This window comes from Phyllobates terribilis, unplaced genomic scaffold (assembly GCF_046119375.1).
Source record: "Phyllobates terribilis strain yellow unplaced genomic scaffold, ASM4611937v1 Scaffold_70__1_contigs__length_7381418, whole genome shotgun sequence".
In the NCBI taxonomy this organism is placed as follows: domain Eukaryota; kingdom Metazoa; phylum Chordata; class Amphibia; order Anura; family Dendrobatidae; genus Phyllobates; species Phyllobates terribilis.
Genome location: NW_027362830.1, coordinates 5,595,001 through 5,620,639, shown reverse-complemented (window position 1 = coordinate 5,620,639; position 25,639 = coordinate 5,595,001). Strand labels below are relative to the sequence as shown.

Sequence of the window (25,639 nt, the reverse complement as noted above, 5' to 3'; positions counted from 1 at the left end):
GGTCACCGCCCTGTGACCGCCCTGTCACCTGTGTTCAGGTACTCTGATTGGAGCGATCGATGTCATCATCGATCGCTCCAATCAGAGCTGGCTGGGGGCTTCTATGACATCACAGGGGGTCATGGGGCGGTGACAGGCAGGTCACAAGCCGGTCACCGCCCCGTGACCGCCCTGTTACCGCGCGGTCCCGCAATGATCGGTGCGATCGATGTGATCGGCGATCGCACCGATCATAGCAGTTTGGGGAGAGGGCTGGGGTTACTAGGCAACAGCCTAGAATCGGTGCTCTTAGGAGCACCGATCCTAGGCTGCACATCACTGTTTCCAGAAATCTGATTGCCGTAAACAGTGAGAAATGCTGTGATTGGCTGTTCAGAATTGAACAGCCAATCACAGCGATCGTGGGTGCGGGGGGGGCAGCGACACCCCCCCGAGATGCGTATCAGGCCCATAAGGCCTAGGGCACAGATACGTACTAATACGCCCTGGGTCAGAAAGGAGTTAAACATTGACCATAATAAGGCAAACATTATATTTTTACAAAATAACACAAGCATACAATTAAGCTATAGTCTCTACACTTGGTAACACACACACAGACTTTTCCATCCACTATTGAAAAGCAAGGCCACATAGTGTCACGGGTGTATCAGATGTGACAGACAGTCGTCCTGCAGGTGGTTGCAGGAGATCCCTTCGTTTAGCATTACAGACACCTTCTTAACTGTTTCACTCTAGGACCCAGCTGCTACCTCCTTCCTGCTAATTGACACCCTGGTCTGGGTGTTTAAATAGTTTCACTTTCAGTAGGAAGTTGCCTGTGATATTCACATGACTCCTTGTGAATGCTTGGAGCTCTCAGACTGCTATCGTGTGCTGTGGTGCTAGGAGGACGCTTGGAGTTATTTCTCTGAAGTCAACTAACGCTAAGCTACTTTCCCCCGTGTTTGTCTACCTTGTTGTCTTTAGTAGACAAACACGGGGGAATAAGAATAAGTACTTCTCCGCATTGAGGTATTCTGGTATGATATTCCTGACCTCAGCACCTCCAAAAGATGGTCAAATGTGGATACGCTCATCCGACAATAGTCATTAAAACTTTTGAGGATGCAAGCGTAGCTCATAATACAGTCTACTAAACTTACCTTTTGTGGCCCTTTTTGTCAGAAGTGGATGGATCCAGTATGGACGCCGCCTCCTCGGATCAGCTACAGTTGGGTAGGGCTCGCCATAGCGTCAAGATAAGACCCAGTGGAAAAGGATGCGCTCTCTATCAGGTTGAATTATTATTATTATTATTAATTATTATAGCGCCATTTATTCCATGGCGCTTTACATGTGATAGGGATATACATAGCAAAAACATTTACATAATCTTAACAAAACGAGTCAGCGACTGGTACAGGAGGAGCGAGGACCCTGCCCGCGAGGGCTCACAGTCTACAAGGGATGGGTGAGGATACAGTAGGTGGGGGTAGAGGAGGTCATGCAGTAATGTGGTGGAGCGGTGGTTACTGCAGGTTGTATTCTTGTCGGAAGAGGTAGGTCTTCAGGTTTCTTTTGAAGGCTTCCATGGTAGGCGAGAGTCTGATGTGTTGGGGTAGAGAGTTCCAGAGTAGGGGGGAAGAACGGGAGAAATCTTGTATGTGATTGTGGGAGGAGGAGATAAGAGGGGAGTAGAGAAGGAGATCTTATGAGGATCGGAGGTTGCGTGCAGGTATGTATCGGGAGACTAGGTCACAGTTATATGGAGGAGACAGGTTCTGGATGGCTTTGTATGCCTTGGTTAGCGTTTTGAACTGGAGTCTCTGGGCAATGGGGAGCCAGTGAAGGGATTGACAGAGGGGAGAGGCCGGGGAATAGCGGGGGGATGTTGTTGCCAAAAAATACTTCAAAACCAGGCTACAGCGGTATTATGGGGGAATATCCCAACATGATATATGTGCTCACAGTATGGGACATGGAAACGAGGCTTTTTATAGGGTTCTACACAAGGATTTCTTAGGTATCTTAGTGAAAATACATGATGAAAATTACAAGGCAGACGGATGCCATTCGCATCGCATACGCTCATATGTGAAAAAGACCGCACAACACACTACACTCACAGAGCAATTGAAAGAAAAATAGCGTGACACTCATCCGACTCCTGCATTAAAATAAGACGCGAGTGTGACTGCGGCCTAAGAAGGGTTATGATAGGAATCGTTGGAGTCAGAGTCCTGGAAAGTATTGTCAGAGGAATCAAATTCAGAGGAGCTGGAACATGGGATTTGGAGGAAGATTTGTGGTATGAATGGGGTATTAATATTGATTTGGGGGGGTGTAGTGTTCCACTCCATCTACCCCATTCATACACCTGGTTAAGTGTATAGTCATTATTATCGTGCTGGAATTTATTTTTCTTCATAGACATAATGCTGTCTTCCAATTTGGTGATCGTTTGTTGTGTTTTACTTATAAATTCTCCATGTTCTGTGTTAGATTTATATGGCTCCAATGTTAGTTTAATATCATTAATTTATGATTGAACAGCAATTAATTTTTACTCCTCATTATTAACAATAAGACACATGAGATTTAGAGAACATGTAGTAAGTAAATGGTTCCATTGCTCCACAAATTGCTGGGAATAAATGGTTGTCAGAAGTTTTTTGATCCGCAGTCCTCTAGGGACCATATCTTGATCAATATACTTCCATAATGTTGTTTTGTCCCACCATGTTTTCATTTCATAAATCATGATTTTTTTTAAGTTTCCTTAAGTTGTCAAACATGGAATTAGGAGTCTGATCCGATTGTCTGCCATTATCGGCCATAACCGCCACACCATACGCCCTTATGAACCATGGCCTACACCATGGCTGTCTCCTCTCTAGTTTTCCCAATGACCTAAATAATCCTCCTATACTATAAGGCCTCCACACTGTCCGCCTTAATGAGCTATACCCACCACATTGTCGGCCATTATCAGCTATAACCGCTACACCATCCGCCCTTATCAACCATGGCCTATACCATGGCTGTCTCCTCTCTAGTTTTCCCTTACACTCTCTATATCTCCAGACTGCCCCCCACCATGCTAACCTCTCTCCATATTGTGCCATTTCACACTGCCCTCTCTCAATATCCATTCTGTGTCTCTTTTCACACTATGCCCTCATACTGCTCTCTCCAAACTGTATCCCACAGCACAGGTATAATGTCCCCCTACAGCTCCCAGTATAATGTCCCCCACAGCTCCCAGTATAATGTCCCCCACAGCTCCCAGTATAATGTCCTCCACAGTCCCTGATATAAAATGATGTCCTCTACAGCCAGCCATCCGTTATTATAGAGGAAAATGAGATCATTGGGTTTGAAACATAGAGCAACAGGTCATCTGAATATAGAGCTGGTTTATAGTGATGTGAGCCTATAGTAACTCCACTAATATCTGGATTTGTATGTAATGCTACCACTAAATGTTCCATCAGAGGAACATAAGGGACAACCTTGCCTCGTCCCATTTTTAATAGAAAATGTGTCCGATAGAAAGATAGAAGGCTGTTTACCCCAACTATCACTTTAGGGTCAGTGTATAAAAATAGAATTTTAGATAACAAGAAATAACCAAACCCAGTTTGTGGTAGGGCGCTCTTCAAGAAAGTCCAATGCACTGTGTCGAATGCTTTAATGGCGTCAACAGAAACATGGCACATTGGGATCCCCTGGCTTTTTGCATGGGAAATTAACAATGTTTTATTTGTATTATCATGAGCTTCTCTAGCCTTAACAAAGCCAACCTGATCGTTGCTAACAATTGAGGGTAGATAGTGGGAGAGCTGTGTTGCAATTATTTTAGAGAATATTTTGACGTGTACATTAATTTACATTAATTAATGATATTGGATAAATATAAGGGCAGGTATTTGGTTCTTTTCCAGGCTTTGATATAACCATTATATGAGCCTCAAGTGATTGGGGGGCAAAGGGGGAGTCTTCTGAGATATTATTGAACACTTTTGCTAAAAATGGTAATAACAGAGGTGCAAACATCTTATAAAATCTATTATTGAATCCACCTGGCCCAGGGCTCTTCCCAATAGGGAATGATTTAATGGCCTCTCATAGCTGTTGCTCAATGAAAGCTTTGTCTAGTACCTCCTGCTCGGGGGGCTGTAAGGAAAGTAGGGCAGTGTCCATAATATATTTGTCAATTTTTGCTTGCATGGTGCACCACCTCCCACCATGCAAGACTGCAATCTTACCCTTCAGTCCAGCCTGCAAGCCGTGTTCCAGTTCATGCTGTGTGCATTCCTCTTGACTGTCTGCTTAGGGCGGCGGCCCAGTTACTTCCTGATTCTTATAGCTGCTGTGGGCACACCCCTAATGCGTCTCCAGCCTATTGCTGTCAGTCACTGGATATTTAAACCCCCTCCACCCAGAAGGAGGTGCTTGTGCAACACCTTCACTCAGTTTGTTCTTGCAACTGTATTGCCAGGTCCTGTCCTCTTACCTGTGTCTTCTAGTCTGTGTCCGCCATCTCTGGGGGCTGCATTCCCAGACCTGTTACTTCTAGTCCATCTCCGCCATCTCTGGGGGCTGTATACCCAGACCCGTTCCTGTATCTCGTTGCAGTAGCAGTTCCTGTCTGAACTGTCTCTTAGCCTGTTACTTGTTTCATCTCTATGTTCGTACCCTCCCTTTTCCTGCAGTGTCTGAACCTGCACCTAACTCCTACTCGTTGTCTCTGTACTTCTGTTTGTGAGTTTAGAGTCCACTCGCTACTTCATTGCAAGTACCTTGTGTGCATCTGGTTTTGCTTGTCCCTTCCAGTCTGTTCAGTGTGAACAGAGCCCTGTCCTTCCTGCTCTGCCTTGCTCACTGCTCCGGTGGTTCCCTCCTGCTCTGCCTTGCTCACTGCTCCGGCGGTTCCTTCCTGCTCTGCCTTGCTCACTGCTCCGGCGGTCCCTTCCTGCTCTGCCTTGCTCACCGCTCCGGCGGTTCCTTCCTGCTCTGCCTTGCTCACCGCTCCGGCGGTTCCTTCCTGCTCTGCCTTGCTCACCGCTCCGGTGGTTCCTCTCTGCTCTGCCTTGCTCACTGCTCTGGCGGTTCCTCTCTGCTCTGCCTTGCTCACCGCTCCGGCGGTTCTTTCCTGCTCTGCCTTGCTCACCGCTCCGGCGGTTCCTTCCCGCTCTGCCTTGCTCACAACTCCAGCGGTTCCGCTCTGCTCTGCCTAGCTCACCGCTCCGGCGGTTCCTCTCTACTCTACTTGTCTACCACATCTGCAGCTCTGTTCCTGTCTCCCAGTCTGTACTGGACCCTATCCAGCCTGCGCTCCTATCTGCTAGTAACCACCTGTCTGCATACCAGCTGTGCTTGCCAGCAACACCTGTCTGCATACCAGCTGTGCTTGCCAGCACCCACCTGTCTGCATACCAGCTGTGCTTGCCAGCACCCACCTGTCTGCATACCAGCCGTGCCTGCCAATAACGACCTGTCTGTACGCCAGTCTTACCTGCCTGTTCCTGCATTCCGTGGTGTGGGTCAACAGCTGTGACCGGGGTCTGACCTGGAGTAGCCCCTGGTCCCTCTGCTTGGTTCCTCCCTGGTTCATGGAGGCGTTAGCCGCCGTGCGACCTTGGTCGGATCGGGTTGATACTTAGTTACACCCCTCCAGGCACTCCTCGGTTCATGGTACAGTGGGATCACTAATCATGCTCACGCCAGTCTGTCCGGGCGTGAGCGTAACAGTGGCATGTTGTGGTATTGTGCATAAATATTATATAGTGAGCTATAACAGCAATGAAATGCTTCCTCTATGTCAGTGGGGTTATGAATCTATAGCCGGGTGCCCCTTTTATTCTGGATACGTATGTCCTTTGCATGTGTGGATGTAACCTCCTTGTCAATGAGCGGCCACATTTACCTGTGAATTCATACGAGTATCTTCACATGCGATCTTGGTATTTTATACACGTTTCATCTATTAATGACCTTCGCTCCTTTCTTTTTCCAATCAGACCGTTTTTATTGAACAAAACAAAGAATTACCAACATTTTGTTTTTCTTATTCAAACATTGTGAGAAAAACAATAAAAAGAAAGAAAAACCAGTAACAATACAACAACCGGTTTACAATGATATAAATCCCAATATCGCTCTATAGTACAAGGTTTTGGAATAGTAATTTTACATTTGTACATAAATATCTGAAATATTCCTGACTGCTTATTTTTTTCCCTATTGGGACAACAAAAGAAAAAGAATATATCTAAGAAGGGACAATTATAAGGACTGAGACAATTATTATTCGCTGACACCTTGGGTAAAATGATATAAATTCCTGGGTTACTGTAAGGAAATGGACAAACGGTCCAGTATAGTATTTCTGAGAAGGTTTTCTGAAGCCATACCGGGGGTAATAAACCATTGTTCCATATGTGTATGGATTTCTTGACAGCGTTTCTTCATATATAAGCTCCCTTTCCAAGCATAGTGCTATGTATCCTGGATTTTAGTTCTGTTATCGTTGGGGGAGAATTGTCTATCCAATGTAGTGCCAACAACTATCTGGCTTGGAATAATATTCTGGAGCTAGCTATTGCCATATGGGAGTCTGGTCTACGTCCTCTCCCAGGAGTCCTAGGATACAGATTTTAGGTTCCAACTGAAGTTGTATCCCAGATACAGATAGTACAAGAGCGATCACCACATTACAGTAGTCGCCAATATTCCCACATCATATGTATCAGGTGGGCATCATTTTGACCACATCTAGGGCATGTGTCATCCGTTTGTATTAAAATTTTAAATAAAATACTTGGGGATCTATATACCCTATGAATGAGAAGAATTTGGGACAATCTTTGTGACTCTGACAATGAAAGATTCGGTGTCAAATCCAAGTTTCCTCAGATAAAGGACCCACATCCTCTTCCCATTTTGTCTTAACGATCAAAGGATATTTACCCAAATGTAGGGCAAGTAACTGCCTATAAATAAGGGATATTAGACATTTTGTATCCACCGCTGTAGCAATGGTATCTATCGGGTGATGTCTATCAATCAGTATGGCGTTTATTCTAGTTGTGTGTTATATGCATGACGTATTTGCAGATACTGATAAAGCACCCTATGTGAAAGGCTAAAATCTGCCTTTATTTGTTCAAAGCCCTTGAATAATCCATTCCTTAAGAGTTGTGATACCGAACATATACCCCTATCCACACACTCACTAACATTATTTAGTTTCTGTAGCTAAGGTAAGTTATAGTTGTGCCATAAAGGAGTATAGTTTGTGTACCTTTCAATCCCCAGAATATTTTTACCCCTATCCCACACCTTATATATTAACTTTAGCTTAAGACCTTTTAGGTCATTTTCTCCAGGAGGCCCCATATCTAGTATGGAGAATGGAAGCTTCCGCTTGGTTTCTTCCATAAGTAGGTGCCCTGAAATTCCACAATATTTGCGAGTACCCATCCCTGAAACCACCTTAGCTGCTTTCTAGCGTTAAGCAGGTCTGCGTATGTCTGGAGGGAAGCAGATCATTTATGTTGTTTGTCAAGGAGATCAATCCGCTCAAGCAAATGGTAGACTTTAGCGGCTTTCTCTTTTAAGCCTGGATCTGTTTTATTAGTATCCCTCTGAGGACGCATTTGAGAGCTTCCCATTGAAATGGTAAGGCAGTTTCATCATGCTCATATTTGTGAAGGAGTCTATAGTCTCAAGAAGGTCTGAGACACAGAGTGAGTCTTTCAGCAGATTATCATTTAAGTTTCCACATTTGAAGCCTTGGTGGAGTCAGGTATAGTCAGATAACAATATACAGGAGCATGATCTGACCATATAGCAGTCCCTATCAGAGATGTAGGTTGCCATGTAAGCAAGTGATGGCAATTTAATGAAAAGTCTCTACGGCTATGCATATTGTGTAAAGGAGAATAATGTGTATAATCCTTTACATCTGGATGTTGTATCTTCCATACATCGACCAGTTGGAAAGGCCGGAGCACGTTTAGCAAAGCTTTTGGGTGATTTAGATTGGTGACTCCAGCCCAGGAATGCCTCTAAAGAAGGATCCAAGACAAAATGAAAGTCACCTTCAATGATGATAAGGTCCTACAGAAAATGTTTTAGTTTGTTTAAGTATTGATATCATGTCTTAATTAAGTCACAATTAGGGAGATATAAGTTTGCCAAAGTCAAAATGTTGGAATAGATCGAAATCTTAAACACATACATCCTCTCCGTGTCAGACAGTGTTTCTACAATGGTATGCGGCAGTGATCTGTGTCGGCCTATACTCCGCACCTTAGACTTCAAAACAGCATTTGTACTGTGATGCCAAGATGAATAATATCTGTTAGTAATCTGAGGTACAGTATATGATCGCCTCTAAAGTGGGTCTCCTGAAGAAAGAGAAAATGAACGTGTTGTTTATTCATATGATAAAACACTTGAGCTCCTTTCTCTCGAACATTAAGTCCTCTGACATTCAATGAACGAGTTCTGCGTTGTGTCATATTATATGAAAAAAAAGGAGGAGGAGAGAAAGACCAAGAGCAAAGAGGAGGTGTAGATGGTAGATAGTAATGTCTACCTCTCAGTGGCCATGAGGTATAGATTATGAATATATCGAACACCAGGAACTAGCGAAACAAGCAGATCCCAATGCAAGTCCTTAACTGGGGGTTGTCTTTACAGGCGTAAGTCAAACCTTCAGTCCTGGAGTTCCTATTAGGGGGAACCATAGAATATATAGCGAGCAAAGTAATACAGCTTGATATTACAGTAATATAATGTGAACTCAGCTTAAATGTCGTTCTAAGATATGAACTGAGACGTTCTGTATAGTGGAAGAGTGGCACCTAAAACTCTATTTAGATATATCTTATTATATTCTGAAAGAAATAAGTAAGCATCAGCAAACTGTCTCTCTCATCAGGGAAAACAAGAGCTCATATGATTGGCAGGTTCCTTTCCCATCTGGGTGCATCACCATCAAATTCCTGATCCATTGAAAGCCTTCTGTGAGGTGCTGAAACTCTGTGGCAATGGTGGAGAAGGTGGCCAGGCAGATATATGGATTCTGGTAATGTCCAGGACATCACAGAATGGTCTCATGTCGCTTTGATCTTTCAAAATATAAAATGTTCAATTTTTTTCGGACCTGCAGCTGGAAAGGGTACCACAGGAGTACATCAGACCATTTTCCTAGAGAGCATCAAGTAGTGGTGTCAATACCCTTCTTTAAGCAAGTGCCATTCAGGATAGATCTGTGAGCAATTGTATGCGTTTTCCATTGAAATCACCAGGACCCAACTCCCCTGCTTTCCTCACAACGGCCTCTTTCACATTGAAAATAATGTATGTGACCGATAATGTCCCTTGGACGCTCAGGATCTGGGCCATGATTGCCTAATGTACAGTGCGCCCTGTCGATCTCCAGCTCCTTATCAATAGGGTCACCAAGAATATTATTGAATAATGTCTATAGTGTTGGCATAATCGCTTGTGCATTGATGATTTCAGGATATTATTGTGATTTTCTTGGTCATCAATGATATTAAAGAGACTGTTTATTTGCTGGCTGTGAAGATCCAGTGTTTGTTTCTGAGCATTTTGATGGCCACAACTTGTAGGACATCATCCTCTTATCTCTGTACCTTGTCAGTAAGCTGTGATAGGCTAGAAGTGAGGGAACTATTTCAGTTTTGTACGTGGTCTTCAGCCTTTGTATATATTGCTCTATCTCTTGTTTAGTAGGGATAGACGGAATATGAAATACAAATCAATTATGGCTTTCCCCATATTAAAATCCCCTGTGGCTGGGGGAGTATATTTTTCTGTGCAGCAAGCACTGCTCAGTATGTGGGATTTGGTGAGAATACAGGGAGATTTGTGGAGATGTTTTCTTGTGAGGCCTACATTAAGAGAGAAGTTGGTGCAGGACTTACAGGCTTGGGCTGTCTGGCATCATGAGGGTTAATACTGCTTCTTTTTCCAAGCTGAGATGAGGCAGTAATGGCTCCAGAGCAGGATGATAAGACTTTCGATAAGAACCACTGCATATCAGATATGCTGACCGAGGTGGAGGACCTCAGATTAACCTCCGATCTCGTCTTTCTTTCCCATATCGGACGTCATGTTTAAGGCCGGAAATTGCTTATAATTCCCCCAGGAACACGGTCTGAAGAGAGTGCTCTCATTTCTATGTCCAGGCCATGTCTTTCCTGTTGATTTTCAATACGTCCGAAGGCGGCGTTGATTGGGAGCAGGATTGTGTGATGTAATAACCTTATGTGAGCCCCAGAAACGCGAGTTGTGACACCAATGGAACGGCGCCACAACAGGAGGTGCGTATGAGTGTTTTTATTTTAACAAGGCCAAACATGAGGAATGAGAAGTCGTTGTACCAAGAGAAGTGGAAAACCCCTTTAAGAAGATACAATTTTCGGTTAGAATTTAAATAGGCTTCTCCCGTGTGACTTCTCTGAAGTTTATTAAGAGTTGATTTCTGTGTAAAACATTTCCCACATTAAGAACATGAAAAAGGCTTCTCGCCTGTGTGAGTACTTTGGTGACTAAGAAGTGAGGATTTCTTCACAAAACATTTCCCACATTCTGAACAGGAAAAAGGCTTCTCCCCTGTGTGAGTTCTCTGGTGCTTACCCAAATCTGATTTCTGTTTAAAACATTTTCCACATTCTGAACATGAAAATGGCTTCTCGTCTGTGTGAGTACTTTGGTGACTAAGAAGTGAGGATTTCTTCACAAAACATTTTCCACATTCTGAACAGGAAAAAGGCTTCTCCCCTGTGTGGGTTCTCTGGTGAATAACAAAATATGATTTCTGGTTAAAACATTTCCCACATTCTGAACATGAAAAAGGCTTCTCCCCTGTGTGGGTTCTCTGGTGGCTATCAAGAATCGCTTTACGGTTAAAACATTTTCCACATTCTGAACAGGAAAAAGGTTTCTCCCCTGTGTGAGTTCTCTGGTGCTTACCCAAATCTGATTTCTGTTTAAAACATTTCCCACATTCTGAACAGGAAAAAGGTTTCTCCCCTGTGTGAGTTCTCTGATGCGTAACCAAACCTGATTTCTGGTTAAAACATTTTCCACATTCTGAACAGGAAAAAGGTTTCTCCCCTGTGTGAGTTCTCTGGTGATTGACCAAATCAAATTTCTGTTTAAAACATTTTCCACATTCTGAACAGGAAAAAGGCTTCTCCCCTGTATGAGTTCTCTGGTGCTTAAGCAAATCTGATTTATAGTTAAAACATTTTCCACATTCTGAACAGGAAAAAGGCCTATCCCCTGTGTGAGCTCTCTGGTGATTGACCAAATCAAATTTCTGTTTAAAACATTTTCCACATTCTGAACAGGAAAAAGGCTTCTCCCCTGTATGAGTTCTCTGGTGCTTAAGCAAATCTGATTTCTGGATAAAACATTTCCCACATTCTGAACAGGAAAAAGGCCTCTCCCCTGTGTGAGTTCTCTGGTGATAGACCAAATCTAATTTCTGGTTAAAACATTTCCCACATTCTGAACAGGAAAAAGGCTTCTCCCCTGTGTGGGTTCTCTGGTGGTTATCAAGATGCGCTTTACGGTTAAAACATTTCCCACATTCTGAACAGGAAAAAGGCTTCTCCCCTGTGTGAGTTCTCTGATGTCTGATAAAACTTGGTTTCAATGTAAAACATTTTCCACATTCTGAACAAGAAAATGGCTTCTCTCCTGTGTGGGTTTTCTGGTGGTTATCAAGATGCGCTTTCCGGTTAAAACATTTCCCACATTCTGAGCATGAAAAAGGCTTCTCCCCTGTGTGAGTTCTCTGATGTCTGATAAACCTTGATTTCTCTGTAAAACATTTTCCACATTCTGAACAAGAAAATGGCTTCTTTGCTTTAGGAGCAGTTTTTTTTTTAATGCTTATTTTGTGACTTTGATTTTCCTTAGTAGTCAGTAATGAATCAGAAGACAGGACCTGTTTCATAGGATCAGACGACAGATCTTTGCTGTGAAGGGATGATGGTAAATCTGGAGTAATGACATTCACTTCAATTGTATCCTCTGGGATCTCAAGATCATCTGATTTAAAAACTGAAGATGTCAGCTGTCCGTCTGATCTCCTGGTACAGTCATCTGCCAAGAATAAAACCAATAATTATTTTTGAATAAAATATTCTTGAAATTTATATTTTTTAACATTTCTGCTTAAACTGTCCGTAAAAAGGGTAAGTTCTGTAAATATATTGAATTATTTACCAAGACAATGACAGTTCACAGTCTAATAGAAAACCTCATAGGATGAGCCAGTGGAGCGTGATGTTCAACTGTTTGTTCATTCAGTCTCCAAAATATGGAATAAAAAGCCATCAAACAATGTTATGTAGGTGAAACTAACACCAATAAAAACTTCTACTCATCTCACAAAAAACAAGTCCCCACTCAGGTCCATCATCTGTCAGTGGAAAAACAGAGATTTTCACATTATTAGTGGCTCAAAGGCTCTTGAAAAGCAACTTTGTTTCTATAAACCAATCCAGCAACATCCGCTCTCCCACAGTCAGATCTCCCCCTCTCTTCTGAGCCTTGCAGTGCGTCCAAACCACATTTATCATCCATGTATTTGGCATTACTATGGTGAGAAGAACCCTCTTCATTTACAGTGTGTGTCTCCCGGAGCACAATCTGGACACTATGTGTTGGGCAATAAAATGGCATATTTGTAATTTTCACTTTGAAACATCTACCGTGTGCTAATTTTCGGAAAGTGACTGTGGAGTCAAAGTGGTGACAACTTATTAAGATTAATTCATTGAGGGTCATAATTTTCAAAATGGAGTCAATATATGAGAATTTCTACTGCTGTGATTTTCTGACATTTTGTATGGTGTGGTGTGTCCCATATCCTCTGGGATCTGCTCCGGCGACGTCTGCTTCTGTCACCAGGTGCTGTCCTATTTATTCTGCAGGCGGCGCTGGTGATTGAGAAGACGTCGGGACCAAAAGTTCTGGGCGGCGCAGGCTCTGTCCAGCCACTTAGATTAGTTTGCATGGAACCAGTAGTACCATCCAGTCTGGCGGTATGGGTGTGTGCTGTCCAGCTGGAGTAATCTGCTCCCTGCTTCAGCCATATGGAAAGCACCGCACCCTACTAAAGCTGGAAGCATATTGCCGGAAGCTGCCAGATCCAGCCTTGTTCTCCTCTGGTTCAGTCCTCTGTGCTCAGCTCCCGGCTTGTGTATTTGGTTCCTGTTATGACCTCGGCCCGTTTACTGACTATTTTTGCGTATTCTGATTTTGTACTTTCTCTGCCCTCCTGGTTCTGGCCCGGCTACCTGACTATTCTTCTTCCCATCTCACTCCACAGAACAGCAAGTAACACTATGGCCCAAGCCTAGGAGTATCTGTGTAAGTCAAGATCCGTAAGGAAGAATAAAGGGTAATGGGCAAAACTGTGACTACAGATAATAACACCGACTGAAACGATCAAGCTGAACAGTCTTCTTCAGTAAAAAAAACATTTAGTCTGTAACTGTAACTACTAGGTAGTTAAAGACTCACATAGGTGAGGCCAGCCGATCCAACCCCAAATAAACTATCATACAGAATGAACATGTAAAAAAATATACAACAATAAAAATATATGTTACATTCCCAACACCAATGTATGTATGAATGGAGAAATCCAACACTAAACTGGAGTTGTGCTCATTTATGGTGGACCATTGGAGGTATGATGAGTCCTGACCAGAAGAGTACAGAAAGTATTAGTGCCCCCATTTCAGGAGAGATTGTGCAGGAATCTGAATTCCTTAGGATTGAAAATGTAATGGAATTTATGACGCGGAGTGAATCCATGAAACCAGGGCTCGAGCCATGCCACCACATCTCCTGCAGGCGTGAATAGATGTATATTACAGCCATCAGCCACGCACAGCTTAGAGATATATCATGGCACAGGTGTAATGTTATTTATGTAGTTTATCCCAATCCTGCTTGAAGTTATTCAGTTTTAAAAGAAATTAAAAAGTCAGGATAAAGGGAAACTCCGTTGTTATTGTACAGAAATTCACACTTGGCCCTCACTGCACATTTAATATTTGCAATCATAAAAGTGAAGTTTGGCCAGAAAGACTGGACCTGGTCTTGTAGGGACCATATGAGCACATTCAGCCGCACAGAAGGGAGAGAAGGTAGATTCATCCAATAAGATATCAGGGTCCTAGGAAGCCAACAGCATCATCACCCTCTACTTTCTCTTACAGGCCCATCAGAATATTTTTCTTCAAGTGATTTTCTCACTTGTCAGCACTTTCTACGTACGCTGTCATTTGGCTTTGTAGTTTACAGATGTGGGGAGGTAACGGTCAGCGTCTACTAATCACAGGGGGTAGGTGGATCCTCCAGGTTGCAAGTTCTCTAGAAAAGGGGTGTTCAATGCCCAAATTCATTTGAACAGTTTTGGGTGGAGAAGAAGGTTGTGGTCTAGAGGCAAAATGGTGATCACACGAATGTGATATGGCCGGACAACACCACCGATAAAGCAGCCACAGCCGGTGACTGAGAAGAATCTGTGACTTCTTTGCATTTAGTGGTTACTACTCACCTGGGGAGTCATATGTAGGAATCTCCTCCTTACACCGCTCATCACCCCCCACATATGTCTCCGTAGTATTAATATGGCTCAGATCTTCACCCTGAAACAAATATTATAAAAGTCACAGACAGATGGAGAAGTCACATCTATGATCAGCTCTAATCCTGCCATGTCCAACGTTCTCATTACACAAGTATAAAACATATTAATGGTGGATAAAACAAGACTGAGCACAAGACCTTCACAGCCGTCTACACATCATAGGGGAGATCTCAGGACATCTTCTCTCCATCTACCTGATGATCCTGAGGAACATTGGGATCTTCTTGTTTACAGTCCTGTGGAAGAAGAAGACGGGGACATCTCTCTGGTGTTGTCCTCTTACTGGATAGATCTGGAGGAAACACATATTGGGACTGAATTCATTCTTTACATACAGATAATTATAGGCCGTGTGTATTTAGTCCTATTACCTGGTGATGTGAGGGGCTGGGGAACCTCCATCATGATGTCTTTGTACAGATCTTTGTGTCCTTCTAAATACTCCCACTCCTCCATGGAGAAATAGACAGCGACATCCTGACACCTTATAGGAACCTGACACATACAATGATACCGTCACCCCCTCGATCCCTCCATAACGTTACTGTATAATGTCCCAGCATTCCCAGCAGTGTCACCTCTCCAGTCAGCAGCTCAATCATCTTATAGGCGAGTTCTAGGATCTTCTGGTCATTGATGTCTTCATGCATCACTGGAAAAGGTGGAGACCCCGTGATTAGGCTCTTGGGTCTTCCCCATCCCTCAGACGCAGGGTCCTGACAGCGCTCACTAGAGGTCTTCTTCATTACTGTGTAATCCTGGTTATGGAGAGACACATTAATAAATCTCACTACAGACATTTCCAGAGTCCTCACCTCTCCAGTTCTGTCCATCTGTTATTCCCATAGATAAGAATGATGTAATGTGACGTCATCAGAATCTCTCACCTCTCCAGTAAGCCGGAAGAGGATCTCTAGGGTGAGGTGTAATATCCTCTCCGCCATCTTATCTCTGTCCAGATCCATCTTTTATGGATCAATTAGGAAAATTCTCTTATATAGAAGATCTTCACTGAGAGGATCCAATATTGTAGGGATCTGAATGAGAAGATGAGCAGATGTAACATCATAAAAATCCTGTGTAATAATACAATTACTGGAGATAATAAGGGGAAACATATGAGGAGATTTATTATTTTACAGTGTTTAGTTTTCTTCTTTCTTCCTCAGAGTCTCCAGCTGAATACATTTCTCATAGACTCATCTTCCATGACGCTAATTCTCATCTCCTTTACCAACATTGGAATCGGCATTAGCAATACTGCAGGAGATATTCATTACACGTGACATGACAAAAAACTACTTCATGATGAGGATGATATCTTAATCTTCTACTACTGTTCTAGAAACATATTTGGCCAGAGTCTGTCACTGACTACATCATCACCACTAGCAGTCTGTATGAATGTTTCCCGTCTTCCCCGGAGTGTAATCTTCTATCACGTTAGATCTCATGCCTGATTCACACACAGAAGGTTGAGGCTTTTATAAAAGCATTTTTGTTTGCACAAACATCGCAGACAGAAATTATTTGATACCAAGGCCTCCATGTACAATGTTTTATGGAGTTTATTTTTGGCTTTAGGCTTTCCAATATTACAAGAAAAAAAGCAGAGATTAAAATGTTTCAAAAGAAAATTGGCACCAACAATTCTTGTAAAAAGAAAAAAACATGAAAAAGCACAAGACACATTTTGTTATTTTTTAACAAGTTAATTTGTTTTTTAAAAAAAACAACTCTTTTGGGCACCAGAACATAGATGTACACCGCAGGGATATCACAGGTGCGGCTGCAACAAAACCCTGGAGGTTGAACCACTTGCTGCTGTCAAAAGCAAATATGGCATCTAAGAAGGTGTGACAGAGTTCGGCCGTATGTCCCTCCTCCCCCAAGTATTTGATAGTATGGGGCTGCCTAGTTACTTTGATACCTAAATGCCTATTAATGGTGTCTGGGCCTGCAATGTATGAAAGTCTATTTGGCCGGGCCAGAGGCAGCACCCAATAAGTTACATTTTAACGCTCCCATACACATTAGACTAAAGTTGCATGAAAACACTGATTCAGGGGGTTTGATTGACTATATAAAGTATTTGGGGGCCTCCCGACAAATGATGTCAGAGCAGAGAAGGATCTGTCATCCTGAATTTCAGAGGCTAATCCATTTGTTTTTCCTGTAGATAATCGTCCGCTAGAGGAGTCGACTCTCTCATACAGACCACAGGAAAGCTGTAATATTTGAGTATGGGGGAGTCTGGAGAGATAGCAGTCTGCCAAATGACCGTTCAGCCAACACTTATCTCATGTGTATGGGGCCGTTAGTATTACACTGACTGGCAGAGATAATACACGGCACCACAGTAGTACAGTGCATCACCTGAGCAATCAGAGGCTTGTATGGTGTATGATCGCACTGAGGAGAGTTGTTTAAAAAAATATTTAACCTGAAAAAATCTCAGTTTTAGCAATAAGAAATACCTGTCACTAGTAGTGTTGAGCCACCCCCGTAGTGTTCGAGTTCGGTTCGTCGAACACCCGTGTGTTCGCCGAACTGTTCGTTGAACTGTTCGTCGAACACCTTCGAACACCGTTAAAACCAATGGCAGGCAAACAAAAACACATAGAAACACATAGAAAACACCTTCAAAGGTGTCCAAAAGCTGACAAACTGCTCAGAAGACACAACTAACACATGGAAAAGTGACAAGTACATATAGTCATGCGAAAAGAAAAGAGGTGGAGGAGTAAAAGGAGGGGGAGACACAGATATAGGCATGTCATGCCCTTCTAAAATCCAAAAAGTGAGAAGCCGACACGTTCAGTCCGCTCCTGCCCGTGCCACCTCCGTGTCGCCGGATTTGTGCCAGAGCCGCGGTGAACCCTGACGGCCAGCCCCCCTCTCCCAATACTGGTGCCTGTCCGCTGGTGGGTCGAGCGAGCCCCCCTGTGGTGGAGGCAGCTCTAAGCTTTTTAATTTAAATTGTCTCTCTAATTTGAATGAATACACTTTAAATCCATTTACAAGGATCTATTGGAGGGCAAGTCTCATGCCAGCATCCGCGTAATTCCGCTCCAGTAGCGTCCACTAAAGCTGCTGCAGTTAAAAAGCTTTTATAAGGATCGAGCTCGGCTGTCCACCACAAGGCATCCTACTGCCAGTCCCAGCCCCTATGCCTTGGGGTGCCTCCTGATGCTCTTCACTGAGTATCCCGTGGTCCCGAAGCATTTCCTTTGAAAAAATTAAGTGTCCAAACTACAGGTGGTGTAGCTTGCTTAACAGCCGGGATAATCCGCTGACTAGCAGACACTGCTACTAGGCACAAAGTATTTCCTGGGCTAGATGCAGTTAAAAATTTGTAATTAGATACTCTCGTTGGATGCTGAGAAAGCATTCCATAGAGTCTCCTGGCACGCCATATATGATTCTCTTAAAAAGCTTGGGGTAGGGGTCTAGGGGACCCTTTTATAGCCAAAATCACGGCCCTGTATCGCAATACGTCACCTAGGCTGAAGATAAATGGAACTGTAGCACCCTGAGGGCTCGGTTGCTACAGAGGTATTGCACCTCACCCAGAGGTGTGATATCTCACTCTCAGGTAAGGATGGAGTGTGGATCAGGACCCAACACCTGCATGCATTACACCACATTGCCGTGGGGCAGGGCAACCAATATGCCCCTGAGATGGGCACGACAGTCCCTGTCCCTGGCTGGAGTGGGGGGAGGGAACACTGAGGAAGGGGAACCCTGTAGTGCAGGAGCAGGGAGGAAGCAGTTCCTGGGTGCATTGAGAAGGGAGTATAAAAGGTGGGCACCATCTTAGTTCAGTGCAGAGAAGTCTGAGCAGAAGTGGCAGGGAGCAGGGGCTCTGCATGAGCTCTGCTCCGGAGGCGGGCCTAGTAACAGAGGCCCAGGCCTGGAAGAGGGAGAAGGAAGGAAGAGGAGCGGAGAAGGCTCCAGGAACGAAGGGATCCCAGGGGTGCGGACGGGCGAGTCGCCACCGCACGCCCGAATCCACCTGCGTGGAGGGGTCAGGCCAAAGGGGGAGACCGGTCCCCGAAACTAGTGGAGGCAGGAAAGGACCCTCAGCTAGAAACCGGAGGCTGTGACATTTTATGTGGCGCAGCCCCTCGCTACACCCGCTAGGAAGGCACCACATAGGGTCAGGGAAACTGGCGCCAAGTTTACCAAGAGGAGGCCCGAGGCAGCCGGACAGAAGGGTTGGTAAGAAAGGCCAGACAAAGGACACACAAAGGGGGTCCTGTGAAGCGCTCCAAAGTTATCTGGGAGTTGTCTGAGCCCCTCACCTGGTGAGCACAGTACGACGTGGGCAGCCGTTACCTGCAGACGTGGTCTAGATAATAAGAACTGTGAGTAAAGGCCCTGGACTGCATCACTGACTCCGTGTCGTTACTGCTGCTGCCCTGCACCATCACCCCCATCCTCCGCATACACTGCCCTGAGGCTATACTCCTCCCGTGGGGAGTTATGCTACGCTCTGCTGCACCCACAACACCAGCCTCAGCGGTCTGCCCTGCAGCGGCGGTTCACTCTGACCGCAATCCACGGGTGGTGTAGTCGGACATTTAAACATCAAAACCACAAAAATAGTTCCGCCACTGGTTTGACCGCCCTGAGCCACGGAACCGGGTCGCCGCCACGGAGACTACAACCACCAGCATCCACCAAAAAGGGTCCGGCTCCGGGTGTCCCAAGGCCCAGGGGGTGCATCAGAACATTTTCATCACCTTTCACAATCACCAATGGGACAAGGCAGGGATGTCCTCTGTCCCCTCTCTTATACATCCTAGTGACGGAGCACCTGCTCTCATCAATTCGCCATAACCCCAATATTAGGTGGATTGAGGTGGGAGGCACCGAGTACAAGTGCTCTCTATTTGCTAATGATGTCCTAGTATATATCACTCAATCACATATATCCATCCATGCTGTTATGGCTGAAATAGATCACTTTGTTACATGGTCAAATTTTAAAATCAATGCAGCGAAGTCTGAGGCCCTCGATGTCTCCCTCCCCAAATCCATACAGGATTCCATCCAGTCCAACTTTCCCTTTGCCTGGCCCTCACAGGGTATCAAATACTTAGGAATTCCTATTCATAGAGACCTCTCCCATCTATGTTATCTTAATTTTGGGCCCTTTATTGAACAACTCCATACAGACCACGGTTGGCAAGTTAGAATTGTAAGATTCACTACGTGAACCACTGGTGTTTTGTGGAAAAGCACATGTACACTGTGTTCCAAATTATTATGCAAAAAGTGTTTAGGAGTGATAAGGGAAGAATTTGTTTGTTTGTCAGTTAAACTCATTGATGGTGATGTGTGTCAGGGCTCTTTATATCACTGTAAGCAATTGCAGACACCTGTGCTAATTAGTTTGGCAGGTGTGTCCAATGAAAGGCAAGACTACTTAAGAAGGCTGTCTCACATTATTAAGCAGCCTACATTTTCTGCCAAAATGTGAAAGAAAAAGGATGTGTCGGCTGCTGAGAAGCAACAAATTGTGGAGTGTTTAGGTCAAGGCATGACTACAATCAACATTGTGCGATGATCAGGATGAAGTGTCTTGGCAATCAAGAAGTATGTAGCTGATTCACAGTACACACGTGTGCGTGCTGATAAGGGCAAATTGAGGACTCTTTTCTACAGGCAATTACGTCAGTGTAAAAGAGCAGCGGCAAAAAAGCCTTGTCATAGCAGCAGACAAGTTTTTGAAGCTGCTGGTGCCTCCAACGTCCCCCGACTGATTTCAAAACTGTTTTGTTCACGGATGAGTGCCGTGCAGCGCTCGATGGTCCAGATGGATGGAGTGGAGGATGGCTGGTTGATGGACACCCCACGCAAACACGGCTACAGCGCCAACAAGGAGGAGGTGGAGTAATGTTTTGGGCTGGAATCATGGGGAGAGAGATTGTCGGCCCCTTTAGGATCCCAGAAGGGGTAACGATGAACTCCATAATGTATGTGGATTTTCTCAAACAGCACTTCCTGCCATGGTTCAAGAAGAAGAACCGTGTATTCCACAGCAAGATCATTTTTATGCATGATAATGCACCATCTCATGCTACACATAAAACATCTGCATCTCTGGCTGATATGGGCATAAAAGGGGACAAACTTATGGTGTGACCCCCATGCTCCCCTGACCTCTACCCCATTCAGAACCTCTGGAGCATCATCAAAAGGAGTGTCTATGATGGCAGGAGGCAGTTCACATCTAAGCAACAGCTCTGGGAGGGTATTCTGTCCTCATGTAAAACAATTGAAGCAGAAACCATCCAAAACCTGACAAATTCAATGGACGAGAGAGTTCAGAAGCTCCTTTCGAACAAGGGGTCCTATGTGAAAATGTAACATCACCTAGAATAAAGTTTTGAGTTGAAAACTGTTTGATTTCAGTTTCTAATAACCTGCTAATGCTTATAATTTCAAAAATGACCATTTTTTTGGTCTTTATTAAAATGAAAAGGTTGATCGAAAAGTTTGGGGGATCTAAGAGTGTGGCAACCCAGTAGTCATGATTACTTCGAATTCTGACAATATGAGGGTCATGTTGCAAGTAGTGCAGCAAGAAGGCACTTATGTGTCTTGCGCATCTCGGAGCCCCAAAATAATTTTCCGGGCTAGATGCAGCTAAAAATTATTATTAATTTTAAATCTGGTGGAGTTTAGTATAGATGGCCTAATAGAATCAGTGCTGCACACTGCTACAAAGCCCAAATTATTTTCCAGCCAAGATACAGATAAACATGATTAGTAATTTGAAAGCTTAAAACGGTTGGTGAGGTGATTTTAACCAATCATCAAGCTTTTACTCTCCCCAGGATGACACAGGGGTAGAAAAGTCATTTCGGATCCATGATTTGTTCATCTTTATGAACGTGAGTCTGTCTACATTATCAGTGGAGAGCCGCGTGCACTTATCTGTCAGCACACCACCAGCAGCGCTGAACACACGTTCAGACAGAACGCTGGCTGCGGGGCATGACAAGATCTCCAAGGCGTAAGTGGCTAGCTCCAGCCATTTATCCAGATTGGAAGCCCAAAAAGAACAAGGGTCCAGTGACACAGTCATGGCTTCAATGTTTACTTGGAGATACTCCTGTACCATCGTCTCTAGGCGTTGACTATGTGTCAGACTTCTTGTCTCCTGTGGCCTTGCAAAGGGTGGGCTAAAAAAGTGGTGGAATGATTCCGCAAAATTGATGTTACCAGCAGATACTGTGGTTCTGTTACGGTTTGAGTTCTGAACACTTGATGGTCCCATGGTTGGCAAATTGGAACTGTGAGATTCACTACGTGCACCACTGGTGTTTTGTGGAAAAGCACATGTAAGATTCTGCAACAGTCTCTGCTGATACTCCTGCATGCGTGCATCCCTTTCTATGGCAGGAATAATTTCTGCAAATTTACTTTTGTACCGGGGATCTAACAGTGTGGCAACCCAGTAGTCAGGATTATTTCTAATTCTCACAATTCGAGGGTCATGTTGCAGGTAGTGCAGCAAGAAGGCACTCATGTGTGTTGCGCATCCAGGAGCACCAAGTCCCTGTTGTGTTGGTGGCAAGGTAACAATCATGCTTCCTTCCTCTGTCCTCTCCCCCCAACCTCGCACAACAGAAATGTGATCAAGGTCTCCCTCATCTGATGAGTCTTGCATCAGTTCGTCCTCCACTTCTTCCTGGGCTCCTGCACCTTCCTCACTAGTTTGGCTGCTACCATGCGCCCTGGTAAAACCATCTCCCCCACTCTCACATGCCTGCCGCCTTGGTGCTGCCGACCGTCTGGACCTTGCAGATGTTAGCCCTTCCGCATACAACTCCTCCTCCTCTACTTTCTCCACCTCCTCTTGTGCCACCACCTGACTCCGAATTCTGTTTAACATGCGCTCCAGCATGTAAATCACCGGAATAGTCATGCTGATAATGGCATCGTCAGCACTAAACATCTTCGTCGCCATTTTTAAAACTGTGCAGAAGGGTGCATAGGTCCCTGATCTGAGACCACTCCTCCAGCGTGATTTGCCCCACCTCTGGATCTCGTTGTCCCAGGCTATACGTCAGAACGTATTGCACCAGGGCTTGTCGGTGCTGCCACAGTCGCTGCAACAAGTGCAGAGTTGAATTCCACCGGGTAGGCACATCGCATTTTAGCCGGTGAAGTGGCAGGCCCAACAATTAGAGATGTAAGTCGCTGAGCTGCGGGATGCGAACGGCGGAAGTGAGCACACAGCGACCGTGCCCTCTGCAGAAGGCCATCTAGTCCGGGATAGTGGGCTAAAAATTGCTGGACAACCAGGTTCAACACGTGAGCCATACAAGGCACGTGTGTGACATTGCCCCGGCGAAGGGCCGCACCCAGGTTTGCAACATTGTCGCACACGGCCTTCCCTGGTTTCAGGTCCAGTGGAGACAACCATTCATGAAATTAGTTCTCCAGAGCTGACCACAACTCCTCAGCTGTGTGACTCACATTTCCCAGACATTTCAAAGTAAAAACCGCCTGATGACGTTGAGCCCTACTGCCAGCATAGTAAGGAGGTGTGCAGGATCCCTTCTGCACAGTTAGAAAGCTTGTGGCATGACCAGACAGGCTTTGGGTGCAGGTGGAGGACCGAGAGGAGGTTGAGGAGGCAGAAGCAGTGGAGGAACTTTGACATAAAGAGGATTGACGCACAACTCGTGGGGACGGCAAGACTTGGACAGTGCAAACTGCCGGTCTGTGAGGAAGATGCAGGCGGACATGTTAGGTTGCCTTGATCCAAAGGTGGTGCTATCGATGTCGGACAGCGCTGAACACCAGCTGGTGTTACCACTTCCAAAGAAAATGATGACCTGCCAATCACGCTGGCTGTTGCGGGTAAAGAGGTGGCAGGTCTGTGCCCCAAAACAGGTGTGACTGCTGTCCCCCCAGTCACAGAGGATGAAGAGGCCGCGGATGCACAAGATATGGCAGACGGTGGTTGGCCCGGCCGGCTAGGCCGCATTGTAGCACAGTGAGCTTCCCACTGCAACTTATGCTTCATGTCCATGTGCCGGTTCATGCATGAAGTACTCAAACTATGTATTTTTTGGCCTCTACTTAGCTTTTGCTGACAAATGTTACAGATAACACGAGTTGGGTCATCTTTATCGATCTGAAAAAATGCCCAGGCTATGCAAGGCTTAGCACCCATGCGACCTGAAGAGCCACCACGACTTGTGGTGAGAGGCAGAGTTGTGTTTGAGGATGCAGTTGTTGACGTGCTTCCAGTGCTACGTCTCTGTCCAGGAAGGCGCAACCTGACCTCGTCGTCACTAGCATCCTCCTCCACCTCCTCTGCTGACCTCATCTCTTGGCTGACTGTGGGTTGACAGTAAGTGGGATCTCCAACCTCATCATCATCACCCTGTGCGTTATCACACCCGTCGTCCTCAGAGCCAACCTGTTCCTGCCCTGACAAAAAACTAAAGTTGTCGCTCCAATCAGGTATTTGAGTCTCATCATCGTCTTCCTCATTGTCTCCACCAACAGGACTTACAGTTTGGGAATGAGGGTCTACATTATGGTCAGAACCTTCAGCGTCTGGTCCTGGATCCGACTCATAAAGATTCTGGGCATCAGTGCAGATCATTTCCTCGTCTGGATTCACAGAAGCGCTGGAGTCGACCTCTGATTCCCAGGCTATAGTATGAGTAAACAGCTCTGCAGACTCAACCATCTGTTCTACCTCATACTCAGACGGGCAGCTGGAGATTTGGGAGCTGTGAGGAAGCAAGTGCGATTGGGGTGACACCTTTGAGGACTGGAGTATTTGTGATGTTGAAGTTGATGTGGAGGAGAGCCCACTTAAAGGAGCACTTGATATCCGTTGAAGCACCTGCTGTTTTTGTGCCTCATCTGGAATTTGTAGCGATTGGCGTGGCCTTAAGAAAGGGATCTTATCACATTGTCCGCTAAAAGAAGTAGACATTTTAGTTTGGCTGGAAGATGGTCTTTCTTCTGCAGATGTTACTGTTGCTTTAACACCTACCCCACGGACACAACCTTTTTTCCCCTTCCCAACACGCCTATTCCCCTTTCCACCAGCCGCAGGCCTTTTTCCACTCATTTTGGTGGTTAACTAATTCACAACTCTGGAGTTGTTTGCACAAAAAAACAATGGATGGGATCCGAGCAGAGCTGAGTGGCCAAACTGTGGTATTAGGCCAAAACTATTGGCTGGGTTAGATGCAGAAAAAAATTATATTCAATTTGCAACCTGATGGAGGTCAGTATAGATGGACTAATAGAGAAAGTCCCACACACTGCTAGAAGCCCAAATATTTTTTCAGAGCTAGATGCAGAAAAAAATTATATTCAATTTGCAACCTGATGGAGGTCAGTATAGATGGACTAATAGAATGATGCTATGCCCAAAAGATTTTACTTCACTAGGTGCAATAAAAAAAATTGGTATTCTATACACAGGTGGTGTAGCTTGCAACACAGATAGGCTACTCCACTGACTAACACACTCTGCAATAGGCCAAAAAGGATTAGCTTTGCTAGATTCAGCCAAATGCTGTGAAATAAACTTGCACAGCACTGGCACAGACCTGCCTGGCAAAAACTGATAGGAACTGATGTAACTTAGTCCTGAAAAGGACTGCAATTACAATTAGTCTTTACTCCCACAATCTATCTATTTAAGAGCACAGACCTGCCTGATAAAAGTCGTAGGAAATGCTGTAACCTAGTCCTTAAAAGGACTGCAATCACAACTATTCCCTACTCCCAAGCTATCTGTAGATTTGTGCGAAAATTGGCTTGAAATTAACAAGGTAAAGCGCACACAGCAACAGCGGTGCCGTCTACGCAGCTGTAGCAGTGAGAAAATGGCTTGGTCTTATAGGGCAAGGACATGTGACATACACTGCCAATGACACATGCCCTTGCTTG

General features: G+C 44.8%; 1 protein-coding gene across 5 annotated transcripts in view; it reads right to left on the bottom strand.

Moving 5' to 3' along the window:
* Positions 1 to 6,008: 6,008 nt before the first annotated feature.
* LOC141194407 (uncharacterized) overlaps positions 6,009 to 25,639 on the bottom strand; it is a 34,606-nt gene continuing 14,975 nt past the window's right edge. For all 5 annotated transcript variants that reach the window (XM_073662320.1, XM_073662317.1, XM_073662318.1 and 2 more), the window contains 6 exons: positions 15,586 to 15,735; positions 15,277 to 15,456; positions 15,070 to 15,193; positions 14,893 to 14,990; positions 14,606 to 14,696; positions 6,009 to 12,135 (listed from right to left, as the gene is read on the bottom strand). In XM_073662320.1, the coding sequence (XP_073518421.1) occupies positions 10,526 to 12,135; positions 14,606 to 14,696; positions 14,893 to 14,990; positions 15,070 to 15,193; positions 15,277 to 15,456; positions 15,586 to 15,663 (2,181 nt within the window). In that variant the 5' untranslated portion in view covers positions 15,664 to 15,735 and the 3' untranslated portion in view covers positions 6,009 to 10,525. The remainder of the gene's footprint in view (positions 12,136 to 14,605; positions 14,697 to 14,892; positions 14,991 to 15,069; positions 15,194 to 15,276; positions 15,457 to 15,585; positions 15,736 to 25,639) is intronic.